Genomic DNA, 22421 nt, shown 5'->3' with positions numbered 1-22421 from the left:
CAAAATTATGCAATTATGGAAAGGGAAATCCCTAACCTTGTATGGTAAAATGTCTATTGCCAACTCGTTAATTATTCCTCAATTTATTTATTTGTTTTTGTCATTACCAGCTCCATCACAAAACTTTTTTAAGATTTATGAGCGGAGGGTCTTCGATTTTGTCTGGAACGGCAAACCAGAAAAGATTAAAAGAAAGGTTTTGTACAAAGAGTATGAATATGGGGGCCTGAAACTTCTCAACCTTGAAGCTATGTGTCTGTCTTTAAAAGCATCAATTGTTCCAAAGATGTATTTAAACATTGAGTGGTACACAAATGTCCTGTTGGACAAAAAACATGTACTGTATCAAAAGAAATGGTATCCTTTTTTACAAGTGATCCCCTCCCAGAGAGTCTGCTGGGAAACATGGCGGGGTTCATAAAGGAAACAATCCACTCATAGTGGTGTTTTCAATTTTATGTGCCAGAAAAAAGACGATATTTTGCAGCAGTTAATATGGATGAACTCTAATATTGTAATAGATGGAAAGCCTTTCTTTTGGAAAAATATGCTTGAAAGAGGAATCATTTTTGTCAATGATATTATCAATGAGAATGGTAAAATTATGAAGTATGATGAATTTAGAGCTATGTATGGTGATGCTTGCTCAAGCTTTTCATTTTATCAACTAACTGGAGTAATTGGGAAAAGATGGAAACAAATAATTAATTATGGAACTACTAAATTATTAGTTTGTAAACCTCTAATAAGAAATTCTAGTTGGCAAAAAGGAACTAAAATAAATAGAAAAATATATCATTTGTATTTAATAAAGAAATCTTTGAAGGCTGCCTCATACAACACAAATGGAAAATGGGAGGACTTTTTTGACTGCCCGTTGCCATGGGATGCCATATTCAAACTAATCTATAAAACCACTATCGATGTGCAAAATCGTTATTTTCAAATTAAAATGATTTATAACTTCTTATCCACAGGGAAAATGTTAAAATTATGGAATATGACAGAGTCAGATGATTGCCGATTTTGTTGTCAGGAGCCTGAATCCACCCTGCATTTGTTTTGGTATTGTCATATTGTGTCTTTGTTTTGGGTGGAAGTTCAAAAAATGTGTTTAAGAATTGGTTTGTTTATGAAGCTTAGTGTGGTTTCTGTTATTTTAGGAGAGTTCATTGACAATCATGATTTAGTCAATTTAATTATATTACTCTGTAAAATGTTTATTTTTAAGGCCAAAAACAGATATTCACTTAGTATTACTTTCTTTAAAACATTTATTCAGTATTTTCTAACCTTAGAAAGTTACATGGTTGAAAACGATAATGATGCCAAAAAACATTAAAAAAAAGATGAGAAGTCCTCAAAGGCTTATTTTGAAAGTATAATTATGTTTATAGATTATATGATATCTGTTGTTGTGTTCCCTAATTTGAGTGACCTGGACATAATCTGGACTGTACATAAATGCTTATTTTGAAAATGTAATTTTGTTTATAAATTATATGCAATCTGTTGTGTTCCCTAATTTTTTTCTTTGTACATGAATGAAGGTGTGTGTTGCTGAGTCCGACTTGGACATTATCTGGACTGGGCCTGGTTTAAAAAACCCTTTAAACAAATCTAATTTCATTGACAACCTGGTCTGTTGAAGATAAGGCCCTTTTTTAAAAAATAAAATAAAATAAGATAAATAAATAAAAAACATTTTCTTGGATAAAAAAGAAAGTAAAACAATATAAAAATAAATACATAAAAAAATAGTAATTAATGAAAATGTTAGTGGACCAGCAGCCTATACAATCATGTGTGCTTCAGGGACTGTGTCCCTTGCAGATGTGTTGTCTATGTTGTGGGAACCAGAATATTGGTAGCAGAAAGAAATAACCCCTTTTGTGTGAGTGGGTGTGGACGAGTGTGCATGGGGGAGGTTGTTTGGGTTGATGCACTGATTGAAAGTGTATCTTGTGTTTTTTCTATGTAGATTTAATTTTGAAAAAAATAAAAAAATGTATTTATTTATTTTTTAATTTTTTTAATTTTTAGAACAGGCCCGCGGGCGACTCATCTGGTCCTAACGGGCGACCTGGTGCCCGCGGGCACCGCATTGGTGACCCCTGGGCTATATCATCCCTACAAGCTTGTTTCGCAGGTTTCCCTGCTCGTCAGGGGATAAACCACAGAAACCTCGACTATACACACATATATATATATATATATATATATATATATATATATATATATATATATATATATATATATATATATATATATATATATATATATATATATATATATGTATATATATATATATATATATATATATATATATATATATATATATATATATATATATATATATATATATTTTTTTTTATAAATATATATATATATAAATAAATATATTAAATAATAATTAATAATTCCACTCACCATACAGCGATAGATGATATCTGTCTATTACCTATGTTAGCTACCTCTCTTTGTTTATAATGTATATTATCTGCTGTATCTACTCTCTATTTTATGCTGCCCTTTTTTCTTTTGCTGCAGCTGTTACATATACTGTAATATTGTACATGGTAATTGGGATTTGTTATATATTCTATATATTATATAAAAATATAATATAATAAAATAATATATTATATACTGTATATATAATATGTAAATATTACATATATGTTATTTTTTTATATTGCTACTATTGTAAATTTTTTTGGTACCGGTACTAAAATGATTTTGTGATTTTCGGTACTTCTCTAAATAAAGGGGACCACAAAACATTGCATTATTGGCTTTGTTTTAACAAAAAATCTTAGAGTACAGTAAACATATGTTTCTTACTGCAAATTTGTCCTTAAATAAAATAGCAAACAAAGGCTCCTAATTTAGCTGCTGACGTATGCAGTAACATACTGTGTCATTTATCATTCTATTATTTTGTCAAAATTATTAAGGACAAGTGGTAGAAAATGAATTATTAATCTACTTGTTCATTTACTGTTAATACCTGCTTACTTTCTCTTTTAACATGTTCTATCTACACTTCTATTAAAATGTAATAATAACTTTTCAGAGGCAGTATAGTACAGAATACGATTAATTAGTATTGTAGTACTATACTATACTATACCGTACAACCCTACTTTGCACTGACATTTGCTTTGACCTGACCCCTAAAGCTACCTTCTCCACACTTCAGGTAACCATCTGCAGTTAAGGTTAGGGAGCATGTCCGTTCAAAATAAATTGTGCGAAAAATCTGTGTTTGTACATGATTGTGATAATGTTTTGTGATTAATCGCATGAGTTAAATCGTTAACTTTGAATGGCCTAGTTCAGTGATTCAATCAATCAAAGTCTATTTATATGAATCTTAATCACAAGTGTCTCAAAGGGCCGCACAAGCCACAATGATTCCCAAACTGTGGTTCCTATCTAGTGATACGCCAAAGAATCACTTGATAAAAGCAGTGTTTTATTTTCCTATATTCAAACACAGTGTTACTGTTCAAATTGTGTGTAATGTTACAGTGGCCAAAAATATTAAATATACTTGTTAAAAAAAACCTGCCTTGTTTTTTTTAATGAACACGTAGGCCTACAACGCTACTGTATTTTAATGTCGGTCATTATAGTGGTACTTGGCAAGCCAAGTGTTTTCTGAGGTGGTATTTGGTGAAAACATTTTTGAGAACCACTGCCTTAATTAAAATGTACACTAATAAAAAAAAATCATTTGAGCCTGCAAAAAAATTAATTCATTTCCTATTGGAAAATGTGTTTTCAAATTAGAACTTGGAAGTCAACTCGTGTCACAGAACACATTAAGGAGTTTTCACTGTGCATGAAAGAAATGTTCATTGAATATTAACGGCGGCAGTATCAAAATTTGATGTAGGTGTATGCATACTGTATCATGATTAATAATCATACAATACACTGCAATATACATACTTATTCTGTTCCACTGCTACTTTCCATCTACTACGGGGGTCAGCAACCCGCGGCTCTAGAGCCACATGCGGCTCTTTAGCGGCGCCCTGGTGACTCCATGGAGCTTTTTGGAAAAATGGGGTGAAAAATATGTTTTTTGTTGTAACATGGTTTCTGTAGGAGGACAAACACCCCACAAACCTTTCTAATTGTTAGCAATCCCACTGTTTATTAGGTTTGTGTTTATGCTTCACTGATGAGAGTATTTGGTGAGCGTCGTTTTGTCCTACTAATTTCAGCGGCCCTTGAACTCACCGTTGTGTGGACTGTGACTCAACAGTTTGTTTACATGTACAACTTTCTCCGACGCTGCCACAAAAAGACGGGTTTTATGCCACTCCTTTGTCTCATGTTGTCCACCAAAAGTTTTATGCTGTGCGTGAATGCACAAAGGTGAGCTTTGTTGATGTTATTGGCTTGTTGGAGTGCTAATCAGGCATGTTTGGTCACTGCATGACTGCAGGCTAATCGATGCTAACATGCTATATAGGCTAGCTGTATGTACATATTGCATCGTTATGCCTCGTTTGTAGGTATATTTAATTTCCTTTACTTATGTCCTCTGTGTATTTACTTTATTTTTCCACGTTTCATGACACATTATCTGTATGTATTATTGCCTGCATGTCTGTTTAGTTGTTTGTGTGCCATGTTGTTCCAGACCACAGCAAACGTTACCCAGCTCGCAAAGATTGTAATACTGTAAATCCATCCAAAGAAGACACTGTGTCGTTTCCTTTAACTTGGACACACACATCTATATACCTTTAGCCATTATAAGACAGTCATTTCCAGTAGTTATCTCACCCTCTGAGAAGTTTTACTGATGTTTTCCAATGTTGTATAAATGTGTAGAATAAATATGATATTTCAGCATTTCTGTCAACGAAGATGTGCGTCATCCTGCGACACATAGTCATTTTGATAGTAGGCTAATATACCGTATTTTTCGGACTATAAGTCGCAGTTTTTTTCATAGTTTGGCCGGGGGTGCGACTTATACTCAGGAGCGACTTATGTGTGAAATTATTAACACATTACCGTAAAATATCAAATAATATTATTTAGCTCATTCCCGTAAGAGACTAGACGTATAAGATTTCATGGGATTTAGCGATTAGGAGTGACAGATTGTTTGGTAAACGTATAGCATGTTCTATATGTTATAGTTATTTGAATGACTCTTACCATAATATGTTACGTTAACATACCAGGCACGTTCTCAGTTGGTTATTTATGCGTCATATAACGTACACTTATTCAGCCTGTTGTTCACTATTCTTTATTTATTTTAAATTGCCTTTCAAATTAAATTTTTGGTGTTGGGTTTTATCAAATACATTTCCCTGAAAAATGCGACTTATACTCCAGTGCGACTTATATATGTTTTTTTCCTTCTTTATTATGCATTTTCGTCCGGTGCGACTTATACTCCGGAGCGACTTATACTCCGAATAATACGGTAGCTAATTAGCTACTTACATCATTTATTGCCTTCATTATAACACTTATATAAGTCTTTAAATTTATTGCGGCGCCAGACAGATTACTTTTTTGTATTTGTGGTCCAATATGGCTCTTACAACATTTTGGGTTGCTGACCCCTGATCTACTACCTCTACGAATGATTGAATATCCATGGCTTTTATTGAAGCTTTTTGCAAAGGCGATCACCGCTTTGATACTGAGCAATGGAAGGATACAGAGGTCCTCGAAAAGTTAACCACCTAAGGCAGTGTGAAGCGACTCCTTGTTGACAAAGATGTTTGAACTCATCCTGTGTAGCGGTGATGACAAGACGCTCTCCCCAGGCTGTTGTCACTGTTGGCTTGCACTGAGACGACACTCATAACAAAATGGACAGGCAGCGTGAAAGTTCAGCGGACATGCAAACACAAGGATCTATGCTGGAGGGCATTTCTTTGGAAGCCTGTCAAATATGAGCTCTCTTGCGATTCTCTGTTTCCTCAACTAGGTGATATCAGGACAACAAGTTATATAAACAATGTCAATAACGGCAGAGGCGGCTAACTGGCCACACGAGCCGTCACCTCGACTAAGGAATCATCTCTGAGAAAGGGCAAGTAAAAACCCTGTTCAAGAGAAGCTTGCCTGCGTGCCGCGCATAAGCCAATTTGCTGTGGCATGGCTATGCCGCATACTGAGCATGCCCTGCCTCTTACTCCGTGGTTTGTCTTAGAGGGCTGCCTGATTGCATAACACGGGTGATGCGCGTGTGTGCTCTGCTTTTACTAGGGAGCTGACGAGACTCATGTATACGTTCAAAGTGAAGAGTCCTGGCCGTCACCGGGCTGCAGGCCTATGACTATTGAGTTGTGCTGTGTGTCAGCCTTTTCACCAGAAGCATTGTGCATGACTTTGTCCTTTAACGTTAGGATGAGCCTCCGCTGCTAGATCTGCAATAAGAGCCCTTTCTTAATTCTCCCAATTTTCTCGAGGGGATCTCTTTTGTTTGTGACCTAGGTAGCGGGGCCCACTGTTATGCTAGCCAGCTTTGCACTGCGCTTCTGGCAGCAATTTTGCTGAGATCCTTCGCCTACAGTGTCCTTGGCACACTCATCCTTGCAGGACTCAGCTCTGAGGCAACAGATGGAGGCTTCTGTGATGTTGTAGGATTAAGGCTGTGAATCCTGTCCCAGCCATCTCTGTGGCAGCACTGGAGTTTATTGTCTGCGATACTAAGCTTAACGCAGCTACACATTTGGTACCTCATACTTCCCCTAACCTGCTAAATTATGACATTTACTGATAAAATATTCCAGCCTAAGGATTACAGACTAAATCAATATGCTGATAATGCGTGTTTAAAAAAAACTATACAATACAGTGCAAATGTATTTTCCAGCAATGCTATGCTGACTATCTACCAGAATGTCAGTAGTGCAAATCTCTGCCAAACTGTTAACAAAAGTGACAAAAAATTGTGTTTGTTCATCCATCTGTTCCATTAGTTTTCAGGATACTTCCAGGTCAATCGAGGATGGCAAAAAGATCTTGGTCTGCCATTATGGTTCAATGGTGAGCCCTATCTTGCAAAAGTGACGACATCCCTCACATTTCAGCAAGCATATGTATCACAGTATATCTTTTCACGGAATTATATAAATACTAAACTTGGTCATAGCAGTCTAGATTTGCTCTCCTTTGTCTAAATAGCTGGTAACACAATGGCGTAGCAAGAAAAGTGTGTCTTGCCTACAGTTTGGTAGTGTCATGGTCTGGGGTTGCATGAGGGGGGGGGGGGGGGCACATGGCAGTTTTCCAACATAATAACAAGCCTAAACACAGTGAGGTGTGCTGACTTGTGACTTAGTTTTAGAAGACCGTAACTCTATAATGCTTCCCAAACGGTGCACTGACTACTCTAAGTTATCTAAATTGTATACAGTAGTAATGTCCCTTGAGATCAAATTGTTGTTGTAAACGTAAAGGGAGTGTACGGTACAAATTCCAGTTACCTGGGAATTTATATTTTAGGTATATTTATGTGTTGATAAATGTTAGTGTATTATTAAAATCTTTTTTTTTTTTTCAGCTTTTAACTGTGAGCTAATAATGATAACTGTGCAGTCCAGATGTTATATATTGATGTCTTACACTTCGGAGTCTAATTTGCAAGTACATTTGCATGCAGTTGCAATTCCAAGACGTTAGATAGCAGTAGTATATAGGCTACAGTGTGTTGCCTTAGTCAGGAAGTAGTCTTTAACTATGTTTACACTGCAGGCTAAACCGGCCCAAATCAGATTTCTTCCAGCTGATTGTTCAGATTGCAAGTAAAATGTGATCTTTATCAGACTCCAGTATAAACGCACACAGGCCCCACTGTCACATGCATGCAGTTTGATCAAGTGAAAAAAAATGGAGTTGACCGGATTCCTTAAATAAACAAGGAAGTTGCTGCTACTACTAGTAAAAAATAAAATAAAAGTCGCCACAGCTTAAAAATTGGTGCGGTTTTTTATGTGAAAATTAATTAAAGAAATATATTGTATGAATTGATATATATATAGTGTTATATATTTGGGAGGGTTCTAATCGTTTTATGGCTGTTAAGTAGAGGCGACACTGACATGAGTGTGGATCTACGTTAGCTTTATTTTTCAACTCACTTACGTAAACAACTTAGGCTATGTACGTAAAATGAAAGCAAATACGCCAGAACATACATGTCTATTCTGGTCCTTCATTCAACAATTGCTATTTCTTCGGAATCTAAGTATATGTATATATACATATACATATACATATACTGTACATACAGTACAGGCCAAACATTTGGACACACCTTCTCATTCAATGTGTTTTCTTTATTTTCATGACTATTTACATTGTAGAATGTCACTGAAGGCATCAAAACTATGAATGAACACATGTGGAGTTATGTACTTAAAGGCCTACTGAAATGACATTTTTTTATTTAAACGGGAATAGCAGATCCATTCTATGTGTCATACTTGATCATTTCGCGATATTGCCATATTTTTGCTGAAAGGATTTAGTAGAGAAAATCAACGATAAAGTTTGCAACTTTTGCTCGCTGATAAAAAAAGCCTTGCCTGTACCGGAAGTAGCGTGACGTCACAGGAGCTAGTATTCCTCACAATTCCCCGTTGTTTACAATGGAGCGAGAGAGATTCGGACTGAGAAAGTGACGATTACCCCATTAATTTGAGCAAGGATGAAAGATTCGTAGATGAGGAACGTTACAGTGAAGGACTTGAGAGGCAGTGATGGACGTATCTTTTTTCGCTCTGACCGTAACTTAGGTACAAGCTGGCTCATTGGATTCCACACTCTCTCCTTTTTCTATTGTAGATCACAGATTTGTATTTTAAACCACCTCAGATACTATATCCTCTTGAAAATGAGAGTCGAGAACGCGAAATGGACATTCACAGTGACTGAACATGTAAATACACGATTAATAATATTCAGCTTTGCGAAGCTAAAAAAATAGAAGCTAACCTAGCTACGTAGCCAACGTAGTCTCAAATGCAGATAGAAACTAAATTAAAAAAAACCCTGACTGGATGGATAGACAGAAGATCGAAAATACTATTAAACCATGAACATGTAAATCAACAAATAATAATATTCAACTTTGCGAAGCTAAAAAAAAAATAGAAGCTAACCTAGCTACGTAGCCAACGTGATAGCATCAGTCTCAAATGCAGATAGAAACTAAATTAAAAAAAAACCCTGACTGGATGGATAGACAGAAGATCAAAAATACTATTAAACCATGAACATGTAAATACACGATTAATAATATTCAGCTTTGCGAGGCTAAAAAAATAGAAGCTAACCTAGCTACGTAGCCAACGTGATAGCATCAGTCTCAAATGCAGATAGAAACTAAATAAATAAAAAACCCTGACTGGATGGATAGACAGAAGATCAAAAATACTATTAAACCATGAACATGTAAATACACGATTAATAATATTCAGCTTGGCGAAGCTAAAAAAACAGAAGCTAACTTAGATGCGGCGGCAGGCGTACTCACTGTAGTGCGTCTGCTATCCTGCTAAGGCTGAAACGACGCGTCGACGTAGTCGACGTCATCGGTTATGTAAATACGTCGACGCCGGTTTTGTGCGTCGACGCGTCGCATAATTACGTCACACTACCGTCATGGCGGAGCGCAAAGCAGACTGTGCGAGCGAGGGGAAAAACGCATGCCAAAAGTCGTCAAAAGTGTGGGAGTATTTCAATACACAGCCTAATAATGTTGGTGTATGCACACTGTGTCGAGCGGAAATGGCCTATCATAGCAGCACAACGGCTATGAACGAACATTTGAAAAGAAAACCATCAACCATCAACTAGTCAATCGTCCGCGTTATCATACGTTGTCATCATTACACAAAAACATGAATGTGTCATTTGTATCTGCTAGGGGTGTAACGGTATGTGTTTTGTATTGAACCGTTTCGGTACGGGGATTTCGGTTCGGTACGGGGGTGTACCCAACGAGTTTCTAAGCTAAAGCTAACTTTAGCTGCTAAAGTCTTAACAAGTTGCTTTGCTCCTCTGCCTCTGTCTCAGCACGCAGCATTGTCCCACCCATACAACCATCTGATTGGTACACACGCAGCATTGTCCCACCCATACAACCATCTGATTGGTACACACGCAGCATTGTCCCACCCACACAACCATCTGATTGGTACACACGCAGCATTGTCCCACCCATACAACCATCTGATTGGTACACACGAAGCATTATCAGCCAATCAGCAGTGCGTATTCATAGCGCATGTAGTCAGCACTTCAGCGTGGAGCAGATAGGTGTTTAGCAGGTGAGCATCAGGCAGCGGACTCTCCCCAAATGATAATAAACACCTCCCAGTCAACTACTAGTAACATCACTATGAGCCCGTTGACCTTCTAGAAACTTAAACTGCAGCTCAGCTCGCTCGCAGTCCTGGTTTGAGGTGAAGGCTAATTACCTCTCAGTTCCAGCCACATTGACCCCTTCTGAGCGCCTATTTTCAGCTGCTGGGAATATTGTAAACAAGAAAAGAAGCAGAGCAAGTAGACATGCTAACCTTTCTTCATTACAACTGTTAGTCACTCACTGGAATGAGTAGAATTGGTTATTGTGTACTGTGTTGGACTGGATGTTTATTTTGCACATTTTAAAAACAATACTTAATGTTTACAGTGCTCCAGAATATTTAGATTGGCACTTTTTTGTATTGGATGTTTATCTTTATTTTTGCACATTTTAGCAAATAAGCAATACTTTCACTTTTGTTGAAATGTTTACACTGTTGTTACAGAATATTTCGTTTTGCACTTTTTTGTATTGGATGTTTATCTTTATTTTTGCACATTTTAAAGCAAAATAAGCAATACTTTTACTTTTTAAATGCTTATACTATTGCAGAATATTAAGATTTGCACTGGGTGTTTTACTTTTATATTTGCACATTAAAAAGCAAATAAGCTACTTTTAATTTTGTTGAATGTTAAAAGTTTTAAATGTTTACATTGTTACAGAATATTTTGTCATGTTGTTGTCAATGTTGACTGAGTGGCCATACTTTTTTTTTTGTAAATAAAAGCCATGCCTTTTGAAAAAACTGGCCTACTTTTATTTTTTCATCTTCATTTTAAATAAAATAAAATAAAAAATAATCGGTAAAAGGAAAAATAATCCATAGATGAATCGAAAAAATAATCTATAGATTAACAGATTAATCGAAAAAATAATCCATAGATTAATCGATAGAAAAATAATCGTTAGCTGCAGCCTTATATCCTGCTCAAAACACAACACAACCTCCTGGTGTTGGTGTTGCTGTAGTCCGCCGCTCCACCGATCGCACCTACAACTTTCTTATTTGCAGTCTCCATTGTCCATTAAACAAATTGCAAAAGATTCACCAACACAGATGTCCAGAATACTGTGGAATTTTGTCGAAGAAAACAGAGGTATTTGAATTGGGTCCAAACACTTCCCTTGACCTCGTGACGTCACGCGCATACGTCATCATACCGCGACGTTTTCAAGCGGAAGTTTCCTGGGAAGTTTAAAATTGCACTTTATAAGTTAACCCGGCCGTATTGGCATGTGTTGCAATGTTAAGATTTCATCATTAATATATAAACTATCAGACTGCGTGGTCGGTAGTAGTGGGTTTCAGTAGGCCTTTAAGAAAAACAGGTGAAATAACTGAAAACATGTTTTATATTCTAGTTTCTTCAAAATAGCCACCCTTTGCTCTGATTACTGTTTTGCACACTCTTGGCATTCTCTCAATGAGCTTGAAGAGGTAGTCACCTGAAAGGGTTTACACTTCACAGGTGTCATAGTTTTGATGACTTCAGTGAAAATTAATGATGTAAATAGTCATGAAAATAAAGAAAACGCATTGAAATTAGGTAAGTCCAAACCTTTGGCCTGGACTGTACGTACATATATACATATACCTTCATATAGTACATATAGCCTATTATTTGTGCAGTATTGACAAGTAAAACAGTAAAAATGTGTCTGCCGTAAAAATACTTTGCTTACCAAAACCGGATGTTGTGATTTTTTTGTGTCTTTTCCTGCAGACATGAATGACGTAGCTCACGTAAAAGTCGTAATTGACGTAAAAGTCGTAATTGGGTCGCATTCAGGTTGCATTTCCGTTTATGGTACACTGCAGTCACATTTGATTCCAATCGGATTTAGACTACCTCTTGATGCGGCATAAATCTAATGTGAAAAGGTCGGATTTGAAGCACTTTGGAGAGTTTAGAATATATCTGATCTGTGTCACGTGGAGGCAAAAACAAATCTGATTTTGTGTGCAGTGTAAATGGGGCCTAAGTTATTAAGTTGAATGTGCCAGTGTAATTTTTTGTTGAGCCTTAAAACGTGTTTGTAATACACAATTTACATATTTAACTTATTGTGCACCATGATTGTAACGAGCATCTCAGTTGTAGTTTTGTAGTTTGAATTTGGTCGGTACCTATAAACATACCGAATTTGGATATTGTAAGTTATGTATGTTATATTGACATACTTTAGTTCTATATGTTCGGTTGTAAAGTGTTTTGAAACAAAGACTCTTAAAAGTCTCTCAAATGGAACAAGCATTAGCGAGAGCAGAACAGACTGCCTGTATCAGAAGTCTTATATAGCAGTGGTCCCCAACCACCGGGCCGCGGCCAGGTACCGGTCCATGGATCGATTGGTATGGGGCCGCACAAGAAATAAAAAAAAATAAATGAATACATTGTTATTTTTTATTACATCAACATAAAAAACACAAGATACACTTGCAATTAGTGCACCAACCCAAAAAACCTCCCTCCCTCATTTACACTCATTCGCACAAAAGGGTTGTTTCTTTCTGTTATTAATATTTCTAGTTCCTACATTACATATCAATATACGTAGATCAATACAGTCTGCAGGGATACAGTCCGTAAGCACACGATTGTATTTTTTTATGACCAAAAAAAATTTAAAAAAATACCCCGGGTTATACCAGGGGTCGGGAACCTTTTTGGCTGAGAGAGCCATGAAAGCCAAATATTTTAAAATGTATTTCCGTGAGAGCCATATAATATTTTTAACACTGAATACAACTAAATGTGTGCATTTTTAAGTAAGACCAACATTTTTAGAGTATAATAAGTCTCTTATTCTTTTTAATAACATTATTATTCTGAAGCTAACCAATAACAAATAAATTACTTCTTACCAATATTACGACTTCTTGAACAGGTGCGGTAGAAAACGGATGGATGGATTAAAATGCATGAGAATGTTTTATATTTTGAACGTTATTTTTAAAACTGATTACCAGCGGAATTATTCATTACTTATCGTGTTAAGCAATGTCAGCTAAGATTTATCTGAGAGCCAGATGCAGTCATCAAAAGAGCCACATCTGGCTCGAGAGCCATAGGTTCCCTACCGTTGGGTTATACCATATTTTTCGGATTATAAATCGCTCCGGAGTATAAATCGCACCGGCCGAAAATGCATAATAAAGAAGGAAAAAAACATATATACATCGCATTTTTGGGGGAAATTTATTTGATAAAACCCAACACCAAGAATAGTCAATTTAAAATAAATAAAGAATAGTGAACAACAGGCCGAATAAGTGTACGTTATATGAGGCATAAATAACCAACTGAGAACGTGCCTGGTATGTTAACGTAACATATTATGGTAAGAGTCATTCAAATAACTATAACATATAGAACATGCTATACGTTTACCAAACAATCTGTCACTCCTGATCGCTAAATCCGATGAAATCTTCTTCCTCGTTGTCGCTCCTGGTATGCTCAGCTAGCGTCCTTTCTTTCTGCTGCTCGATCGCTGTTTTCTGCTGCATATTTCACTACGTCCAGCTTGTAATCTGCAGTATATGATTTCCTTTTCGGTGGCATTTTTGTTCAGTCCTTCTCAGTTTTTATAAGTTACCGCCAATGTAGAAATGATCCATTTTAATAGCTACGGCAGTAGCATATAGCATATAGCAGTTAGCATCCCATGACCCACAATGCACTTTTACCATGACCCTCCCCCGCCAAATTCTTATTGGTTGACGTGTGAGTGACGATTGCTGACATTTTGCTTCGTCTCTTCCGTGAATGAGATAAATAATATTATTTGATATTTTACGGCAATGTGTTAATAATTTCATACATAAATCGCTCCGGAGTATATGTCGCACCCACGGCCAAACTATGAAAAAAGCTGTGATTTATAATCCAAAAAATACGGTACTTGTATAGCGCTGTTCTACCTTCTAGGTACTCAAAGCGCTTTGACACTATTTCCACATTCATTGCTGCCATGCAAGGCGCTAACCATGACGCATCAGGAGCAAGGGTGAAGTGTCTTGCTCAAAGACACAACGGACGTGACTAGGGTGGTAGAAGCCGGGGATCAAACCAGGAACCCTCAGGTTGATGGCATGGCCACTCCCCCAACCGGGCCACGCCGCTCCCGTATAATCCGATAACTGTTTTTTGCTGATATCGTACCGATTTCGGATTGGGACAACTCTCGTAGGTAGGTTGTACTTTTAAGAGATTTGTCCTATATTGTCCTATAACCGCATCAGAATTTACTGGGTTCTCCGTCGGCTCCTGTGCTATCCGTCTATTAAAAAAAATCCCGCTAACGTATCTGCCCTACTTTTTACTATTTTAAAATGACTGTTGTGAACCAAGTCATTAAAGCTTCTGTTGACTTTCTGTAGTACTATAACCTGAGAACATTTGTGTTTTGCATGACAGGGCCATTTTTCCCTGACAAAAGAAAGACCAAAAATAAACGTCCGCAGCAGAGGAAGCTGGTGCTCAGGAACAAATATCATCCCAGCCAGTCAGTGGCTCAAATATATTTGATTTAACGTCTGTCTCTCTGTCAGTCTATCTTTTGACGTCCGAGCGCACGTCCTCCTCTCTGACAGCTATGACCTCGACCCCCTCCCCGCACGTTCGCATGCGGCGTCTCTCTTTATCTCCGCCTGGCACAAACAGTTTAATAATCGCAGGAGTGTGAAATTGAGGTTTCTGCTCGTTTAGTGCCACTCTGATGGTTGTCTCTGCACTGTCACTCAGCGATATAATACAGTCACAGGATAAGGCGCAAATGAGCTTGGCCACACCCCAGCTCAGGGCAGCACGTGTGTGCTCCATAATTAGAGTGAGGGGTGATGTCACCAAAGAGCTTAGACCGCCCCCCCTCCCCTCCGCCTTTTGCTCTACTATCCGTGTGCAGCAGAAAAACTCTCACTCCGGGCCTCATCCCGCTTAATTGCATGGAAGGAATTATTGTAATTTGGGTGGATTAGTGGAAGAGCGGTTATCCTCTGACGATGCAAAGAGTCAAATGAAGACGCTCACCTGTTCTATTGGCAAATAGTTGCGTATGCCTTATTTCTAAGCCGAGTGTTAAACAGCCATTATTCCCCCTTGTTTATTTAATCAGAGCCAATTTAAACAATTTCCTTTTTAAGTTGCATTCTCTTTTGTGGAATTCAATTTGGAGTTATGTTTTGAATAGGAACATCTGGAAGCTCTAATACCTTACTGATCCCTCCCTCCCATGACCTCAATATGATACGTTATGAAATGTGTGGGTTTTTTTTACTCCTCAAAATCTTGCAGTGTGATATTACTCTTTGCCGATTATCACAGTCACTTAATAAATGGATGGCAAAACATAGACACACACCCACATATACATATATATATATATATATATATATATATATATATATATATATATATATATATATATATATATACAGTATATATATACATACATATACATATATATAGTATATAGTATATATATATATATATATATATATATATATATATATATATATATATATATATATATATATATATATATATATATATATATATATATATATATATATATGCACACACACACAGGTATATGAATGGCTGGTGGCTGAGGGGTGCTTCATCCCTAAGGAAGAAAACTCTTCAGGGATTAAGCAATTCCGTACCATCTCCCTCCTCAATGTGGAAGCTAAGCTCTTCCTGGGGATTCTGGCGAAGAGGTTAACCACCTTCATGTTGGATAATGGCTACATGGATACTTCAGTTCAAAAAGGTGGCATTCCAGGTGTATCTGGCTGTCTCGAACACACCAGCGTAATCTCCAAGATCATCGAGGATGCAAAGAGGAACCACGGAGACCTAGCAGTCTTGTGGCTTGATCTAACAAATGCCTATGGAACGATACCCCGCAAGTTAGTGGAGCTGACTTTGAAGACCTACCACATACCAGAGCATTTCCAGGAACTCTTGCGTCAGTACTTTGACAGGTTCAACATGCAATTCACCTGCGGAGAATTCACCACCAACTGGCAGAGACTCGAAGTGGGCATTGTCACTGGCTGCACAATTTCAGTGATTTTATTTTCTGCAGCCATGAACCTTCTTGTCAAGTCGGCAGAGAAGTTAGGTCGAGGCGCAGTCCTTGCAAGCGGAATCCAGATGCTGTCCATTAGAGCGTTCATGGACGACCTTACCATCACAGCAAGATCAGTGCCAGAAGGAAGATGGATTTTGGAGGACCTGATTGAGCTCACCAATTGGGCAAGGATGGAGTTCAAACCGGCAAAGTCCAGAAGCCTAGTTCTGAAGAAAGGGCGTGTTCAGGACCAGTTTCGCTTCAAGATCAGGGAGAACATCATCCCAACTGTCCAAGAGAAACCTGTGAAGTGCTTGGGGATGTGGTATAGGGCAGACCTCAATGACCGGCTGAGTGTGAGAGAAATGCTTAGCCAAGCAGAAGCCTGCATGACATCCCTCGAAAAGAGCGGCCTCCCGGGCAAGTATAAGGCCTGGGGTTACCAACATGGGGTTCTCCCCGTCTGCTCTGGCTACTCCTGGTTTATGAGGTACCTGTATCCACAGTTGAGAGTCTGGAGAAAAAGTTGAACACCTACTTGAGGAGATGGCTGGGTGTCCCAAGAAGCTTCTGTTCCATTGGACTGTACAGCACAGGAAGCAAGCTACAGCTGCCAATAACATCAGTGGTGGAGGAGTACAAGGTGACAAAAACACGCCAGGCCATGATGCTACGAGACAGCAAAGACGAGCGAGTACGGCAGGCAGGCATTGTCGTCAGATCAGGCAGAAAGTGGTTAGCCAGCAAAGCACTGAGGGAGGCGGAGGATCGACTGCATCACACGGACATTGTGGGATCAGTAGCCCAGGGAAGACTTGGTCTGGTTTGCTCATCCAGAACAAGATGGAACAAAGCTGACCCAAAGGAGCGGCGAGGCTTGGTGCAGAGGGAGGTCCGAAAGGCTGAGGAGGAAAGCCGGTATGTCAAGGCAGTAGCCATGAAAAAACAGGGCAGCTGGACTAGATGGGAGAGTGTAAAAGACAGATCTCTAACCTGGCAGGACATCTGGAGCATGGAAGGCCACCGGATCAAGTTCCTGCTGTGTTCTACATATGATGTCCTGCCCACCCCATCAAACCTCCATACTTGGGGAATGGTAGAGAGCCCCAGCTGCACACTCTGCGGGAAGATAGCTAACCTGGAGCATGTCCTCTCCTCTTGTCACTCAAGCTTAGCAGATGGCAAGTTCCGGTGGCGTCATGACCAGATCCTTGCTCAGCTGGCAGAAGGTGTTGAGCAGGCCAGGAAGAGGACAAGGCAGCTCTGTAATGGGGCACGCTTCATCCACTTCGTCAGGGCAGGTGAAAGCGCAGCAGCAGGAGGGAGGAACAAAGGAGTCCTGGCCACAGCAAACGACTGGGAGATGCGGGCCGACCTGAAGAAGCAGCTCAAATTCCCAGAGGAGATAGCCCACACTACCCTGAGACCTGATATTGTTCTGTGGTCTAGAGGAACCAAACAGGTGGTGCTTATCGAGCTGACAGTACCTTGGGAAGAGAGGATGGAGGAGGCGTACGAACGCAAGCTCAAGAAGTACCAAACCCTCATCCTCGAGAGCCAGCACAATGGATGGAAGGCCTGGAACCTACCGGTGGAGGTGGGCTGTAGAGGCTTTGCGGGGCGGTCGCTCTGGAGAGCACTCGGACTGCTAGGGATCGAGGGGCTGGCTAGGAAGCGGCTGGTAGCCAACACCACTAGAAGGGCAGAGGAAGCATCACGCTGGATTTGGTTACAAAGAAAGGTGCGGTGGCAGAGCAGGGACATAGAGTTGGGTGGCATTCAGCGGGGGTAGATCCAGGACGCTGGATCTGCCGTCGAGCCCCTCCAAAGCGTCATGGGCTTAATTCGACGAAACGTTGATGACGGGGGGTGCCCATTTGAGAATCTGCTGATGCCAACCAACTCATGTCCAGTTGAGGTATGCGGTCAAGCTTAGTTTTGGCTCAGGGAGGAGGACGTCCCTGCCATGCAGAGTCCCGCCGGTGCCTTGATGGAAGGAGAGATGAAGAGAGCGAGGCCACAGGCTCACAGATGGTGCAGGGGCGAGTACCTGTAAAGGTGAGCCAGTTGCGATACCCTTATCGTATTTTGCATATATATATACATACATATACATATACTGTATATATGGATATGTGTATATATATATATATATATATATATATATATATATATATATATATATATATATATATATATATATATGCACACACACACAGGTATATGGATATGTGTAAAATATATATATATATATATATATATATATATATATATATATATATATACACACATATATACATATACACTACCGTTCAAAAGTTTGGGGTCACCCAAACAATTTTGTGGAATAGCCTTCATTTCTAAGAACAAGAATAGACTGTCGAGTTTCAGATGAAAGTTCTCTTTTTCTGGCCATTTTGAGCGTTTAATTGACTCCACAAATGTGATGCTCCAGAAACTCAATCTGCTCAAAGGAAGGTCAGTTTTGTAGCTTCTGTAACGAGCTAAACTGTTTTCAGATGTGTGAACATGATTGCACAAGGGTTTTCTAATCATCAATTAGCCTTCTGAGCCAATGAGCAAACACATTGTACCATTAGAACACTGGAGTGATAGTTGCTGGAAATGGGCCTCTATACACCTATGTAGATATTGCACCAAAAACCAGACATTTGCAGCTAGAATAGTCATTTACCACATCAGCAATGTATAGAGTGTATTTCTTTAAAGTTAATACTAGTTTAAAGTTATCTTCATTGAAAAGTACAGTGCTTTTCCTTTAAAAATAAGGACATTTCAATGTGACCCCAAACTTTTGAACGGTAGTGTATATATATATTACACACACACGGTAGGTCAGGAAAAAACACAGAGGCTATTTCATCAAAATGTGAAACAAAACTGCTTTGCTTTTGTGTGCTATTCATACAAAATTATGCAATCTGCTGGCTGGCAACTCTTCAATAAATACAATTCTCAAACATGGGAAGACCCCCACTCTGCCCTGCCCATGTTCCAGCTCCGGGTTGTACACCGCTTCGACGCGTGCTACCCTACCAAACAACCCTGAAGCTGCACCCCTGAGTATAGTAGCTGTACTAAACATTAAACATGTGTTTCTTTTTGCAAGTGTGTCCTTGAATAAAATAGTGAACATTTTAGACAACTTGTCTTTTAGTAGTAAGTAAACAGGCAAAGGCTCCTAATTTAGACTGCTGACATATGCAGTAACATATTGTGTCATTTATCATTCTATTATTTTGTCAAAATTATTAAGGACAAGTGGTAGAAAATGAATCATTAATCTACTTGTTCATTTACTGTTAATATCTGCTTACTTTCCGTTTTAACATGTTCTATCTACACTTCTGTTAAAATGTAATAATCACTTATTCTTCTGTTGTTTGGATGTTTTACAATTGTTTTGGATGATACCACAAATTTGGGTATTAATCCGATACCATGTAGTTACAGGATCATACATTGGTTATATTCAAAGTCCTCATGTGTCCAGGGACATATTTACTGGGTTTCTAAACACAATATACAACAAAAGAAGATGTTGTGAAGTTAAAAAATATCGATGTAATCATAGTAATATGGACTAGATACGCTCTCTTACTTGGTATCATTACAGTGGATGTTAGGTGTAGATCCACCAATGGCGTTTGTTTACATTTTGACGTAGTGAAGCATTTTTAGCTATTCCTCGTCCTGCAAGGATGATACTTGTAAGAAACGTACTTTATTTGTCGCCACGGAGGCGAGGATTAGTGATTTAGAAGTAGCTAAAACACTTCCTGAGAGCGTTTCAGTGTTATAACTTCACCTTTTAACTTTAGTTTTTAAGCCAAAAAACGTCTGTTCTCCCTTTTCTGTCTACCAGGGGACCGGTACTTTTCAGAGGCGGTATAGTACCGAATATGGTTCATTAGTATCGCGGTACCGCACAACCCTAGTCTGTATGGAAACCTGAAAAATAGTCTCTTTTTCACTGCATTTTGTAAACCAGGACACTTGATTGCTCGTCTTTACTGTATTTACTCACAATGCCTTCAGTGTTCTCCTACCTGAGTGTGTTAATTATTTATATTTCCTTTTATTCAAGCAAAACCTGCTATCATTGGCCATAAACGAAGTGAAAATAAAAATGAAGGGGAGAATGCAACGCTTTACTGCAAGTCGGTCGGGTATCCGCACCCAATCTGGACATGGCATAAATTGGATGGAACTTCCCCAACGGTAAGTTATTTTTAGAGGATAAAGTTGAATACAGGGTGTATTTGACAGACTAATTAAGCAATTTCACACTTCCAGGAAATCGACAACTCCACTGGACGCTTCTTCATCACCAGTAGAGACAACTACACCGAGCTCAGCATCCTAAACCTGGATATAAACACAGATCCTGGAAAGTACGAGTGCAACGCCACCAACGCCATCGGGACCACTGCCGAGTCCACCATTGTGCGGGTGCGAAGCCATCTCGCTCCGCTTTGGCCGTTCCTGGGCGTCCTCGCCGAAATTATCATTCTCGTAGTCATCATCGTTGTATACGAGAAACGCAAGAGGCCGGATGACATTATTGATGGTAAGGCAACGCAGACTGTTACGGACTATAAACTGGATTTGTTGAAGATTATAGTACGATAACTTTACTATATATGTGTGTTTGCAAAAATAAATCAGGTGGGAATTACAGACCATTATCCTACAATATTATCGTATTAATTTGCATTAAAAAAAAAAAAAAGTGCAATTATCAATATATTAGGAATATTTATCCACAATAAATTACAATATCTTTGCCACAAAGGGTAGTGACATCACAATACAGCTACTGTGATAATCTAAAAAATATTAAATCATGATATCTTTGCAGCTGGATGGGAAAAACCTGTCTTTTGTCAAAGCAATCTTCAAAGTATATAAAATAATTGGAAAAACTGCTATTATTTCATTTAAAAAAATACACCTTTCAATCATACTGACATTAATAATCACATGACCCAATAATATGTTGGTATTTGTGGTTTTTATTTGCAAAAAAGAACCAAATTAATTTACAACAATGAGCGTACAAAATTATTAGTCGACAATGTATGGTAAATGTGTTCGTTTACAGTTTTAAATGTTTATGTCGACTAACGCTTCAGACAACGCGTGAACAAGTAAGTCACAAGTCTTCCATTTATATTTCTCTTGGGTGGCGACGCAAAACGGCGCAAAACCAGCATGTTTACACTCAACTAATTGTGTTACTTATATACACGGTCATTAAAAATCTAATTATCGTAGTTACTTTTTCAACATGATTCGCACCTTATCAAAAGAGGTTAGTCCGCTGCACAACAACAACAAAAAAGTCAGATATGTGCTATAGTTATGTTGTTTACGTTCGCTATTATGAAAGTCAAAATCAATGTTTACTATTTAAAATGTAAACATTTTAAATACCGCATAAACCAATAAGCCACAACCCTCCTATTTATTTATTTGTTTATTTATTTGGCTTTTAACAATAAGATAGCAAGCAAAAACTACATGTTAACTCACAATTAATTATGTCACCTGTATGTACAGTACCGTATTTTCCGCACTATAAGGCGCACCTAAAAACCTCCAATTTTCTCAAAAGCTGACAGTGCGCCTTATAATCTGGTGCGCCTTATATATGGACCATTATTGAGCAACAGCAGGTCTCGCAACTACGGGACGCATAACGTAACCCCAGCCTCTACTGTAGCGTCTATTCTATGCGCCTTATAATGCGGTGCGCCTTATATATGAACAGAGTTTTAAAATAGGCCATTCAATGAAGGTGCGCCTTATAATCCGGTGCGCCTTATAGTGCGGAAACAACAGTAATTAATTATAAGAGAAAGACTACCGTATTTTTCGGATTATAAGTCGCAGTTTTTTTCATAGTTTGGCCGTGGGTGCGACATATACTCCAAAGCGACTTGGGTGTGAAATGATT

General features: G+C 38.4%; 1 protein-coding gene across 2 annotated transcripts in view; it reads left to right on the top strand.

The window, feature by feature from the left end:
• Window positions 1-22421, top strand: part of nptnb (neuroplastin b) — a 120737-nt gene that overhangs the window by 80720 nt on the left and 17596 nt on the right. For both annotated transcript variants that reach the window (XM_062024008.1, XM_062024015.1), the window contains 2 exons: window positions 20550-20683; window positions 20759-21032. In XM_062024008.1, coding sequence (XP_061879992.1) covers window positions 20550-20683; window positions 20759-21032 — 408 coding nt within the window. The remainder of the gene's footprint in view (window positions 1-20549; window positions 20684-20758; window positions 21033-22421) is intronic.

The sequence above is a fragment of the Entelurus aequoreus genome, linkage group LG02 (genome assembly GCF_033978785.1).
Source record: "Entelurus aequoreus isolate RoL-2023_Sb linkage group LG02, RoL_Eaeq_v1.1, whole genome shotgun sequence".
Lineage (NCBI taxonomy): Eukaryota > Metazoa > Chordata > Actinopteri > Syngnathiformes > Syngnathidae > Entelurus > Entelurus aequoreus.
The sequence above is the reverse complement of the archived record's forward strand: the minus strand, read 5'-3'. Positions and strand labels throughout refer to the sequence as shown.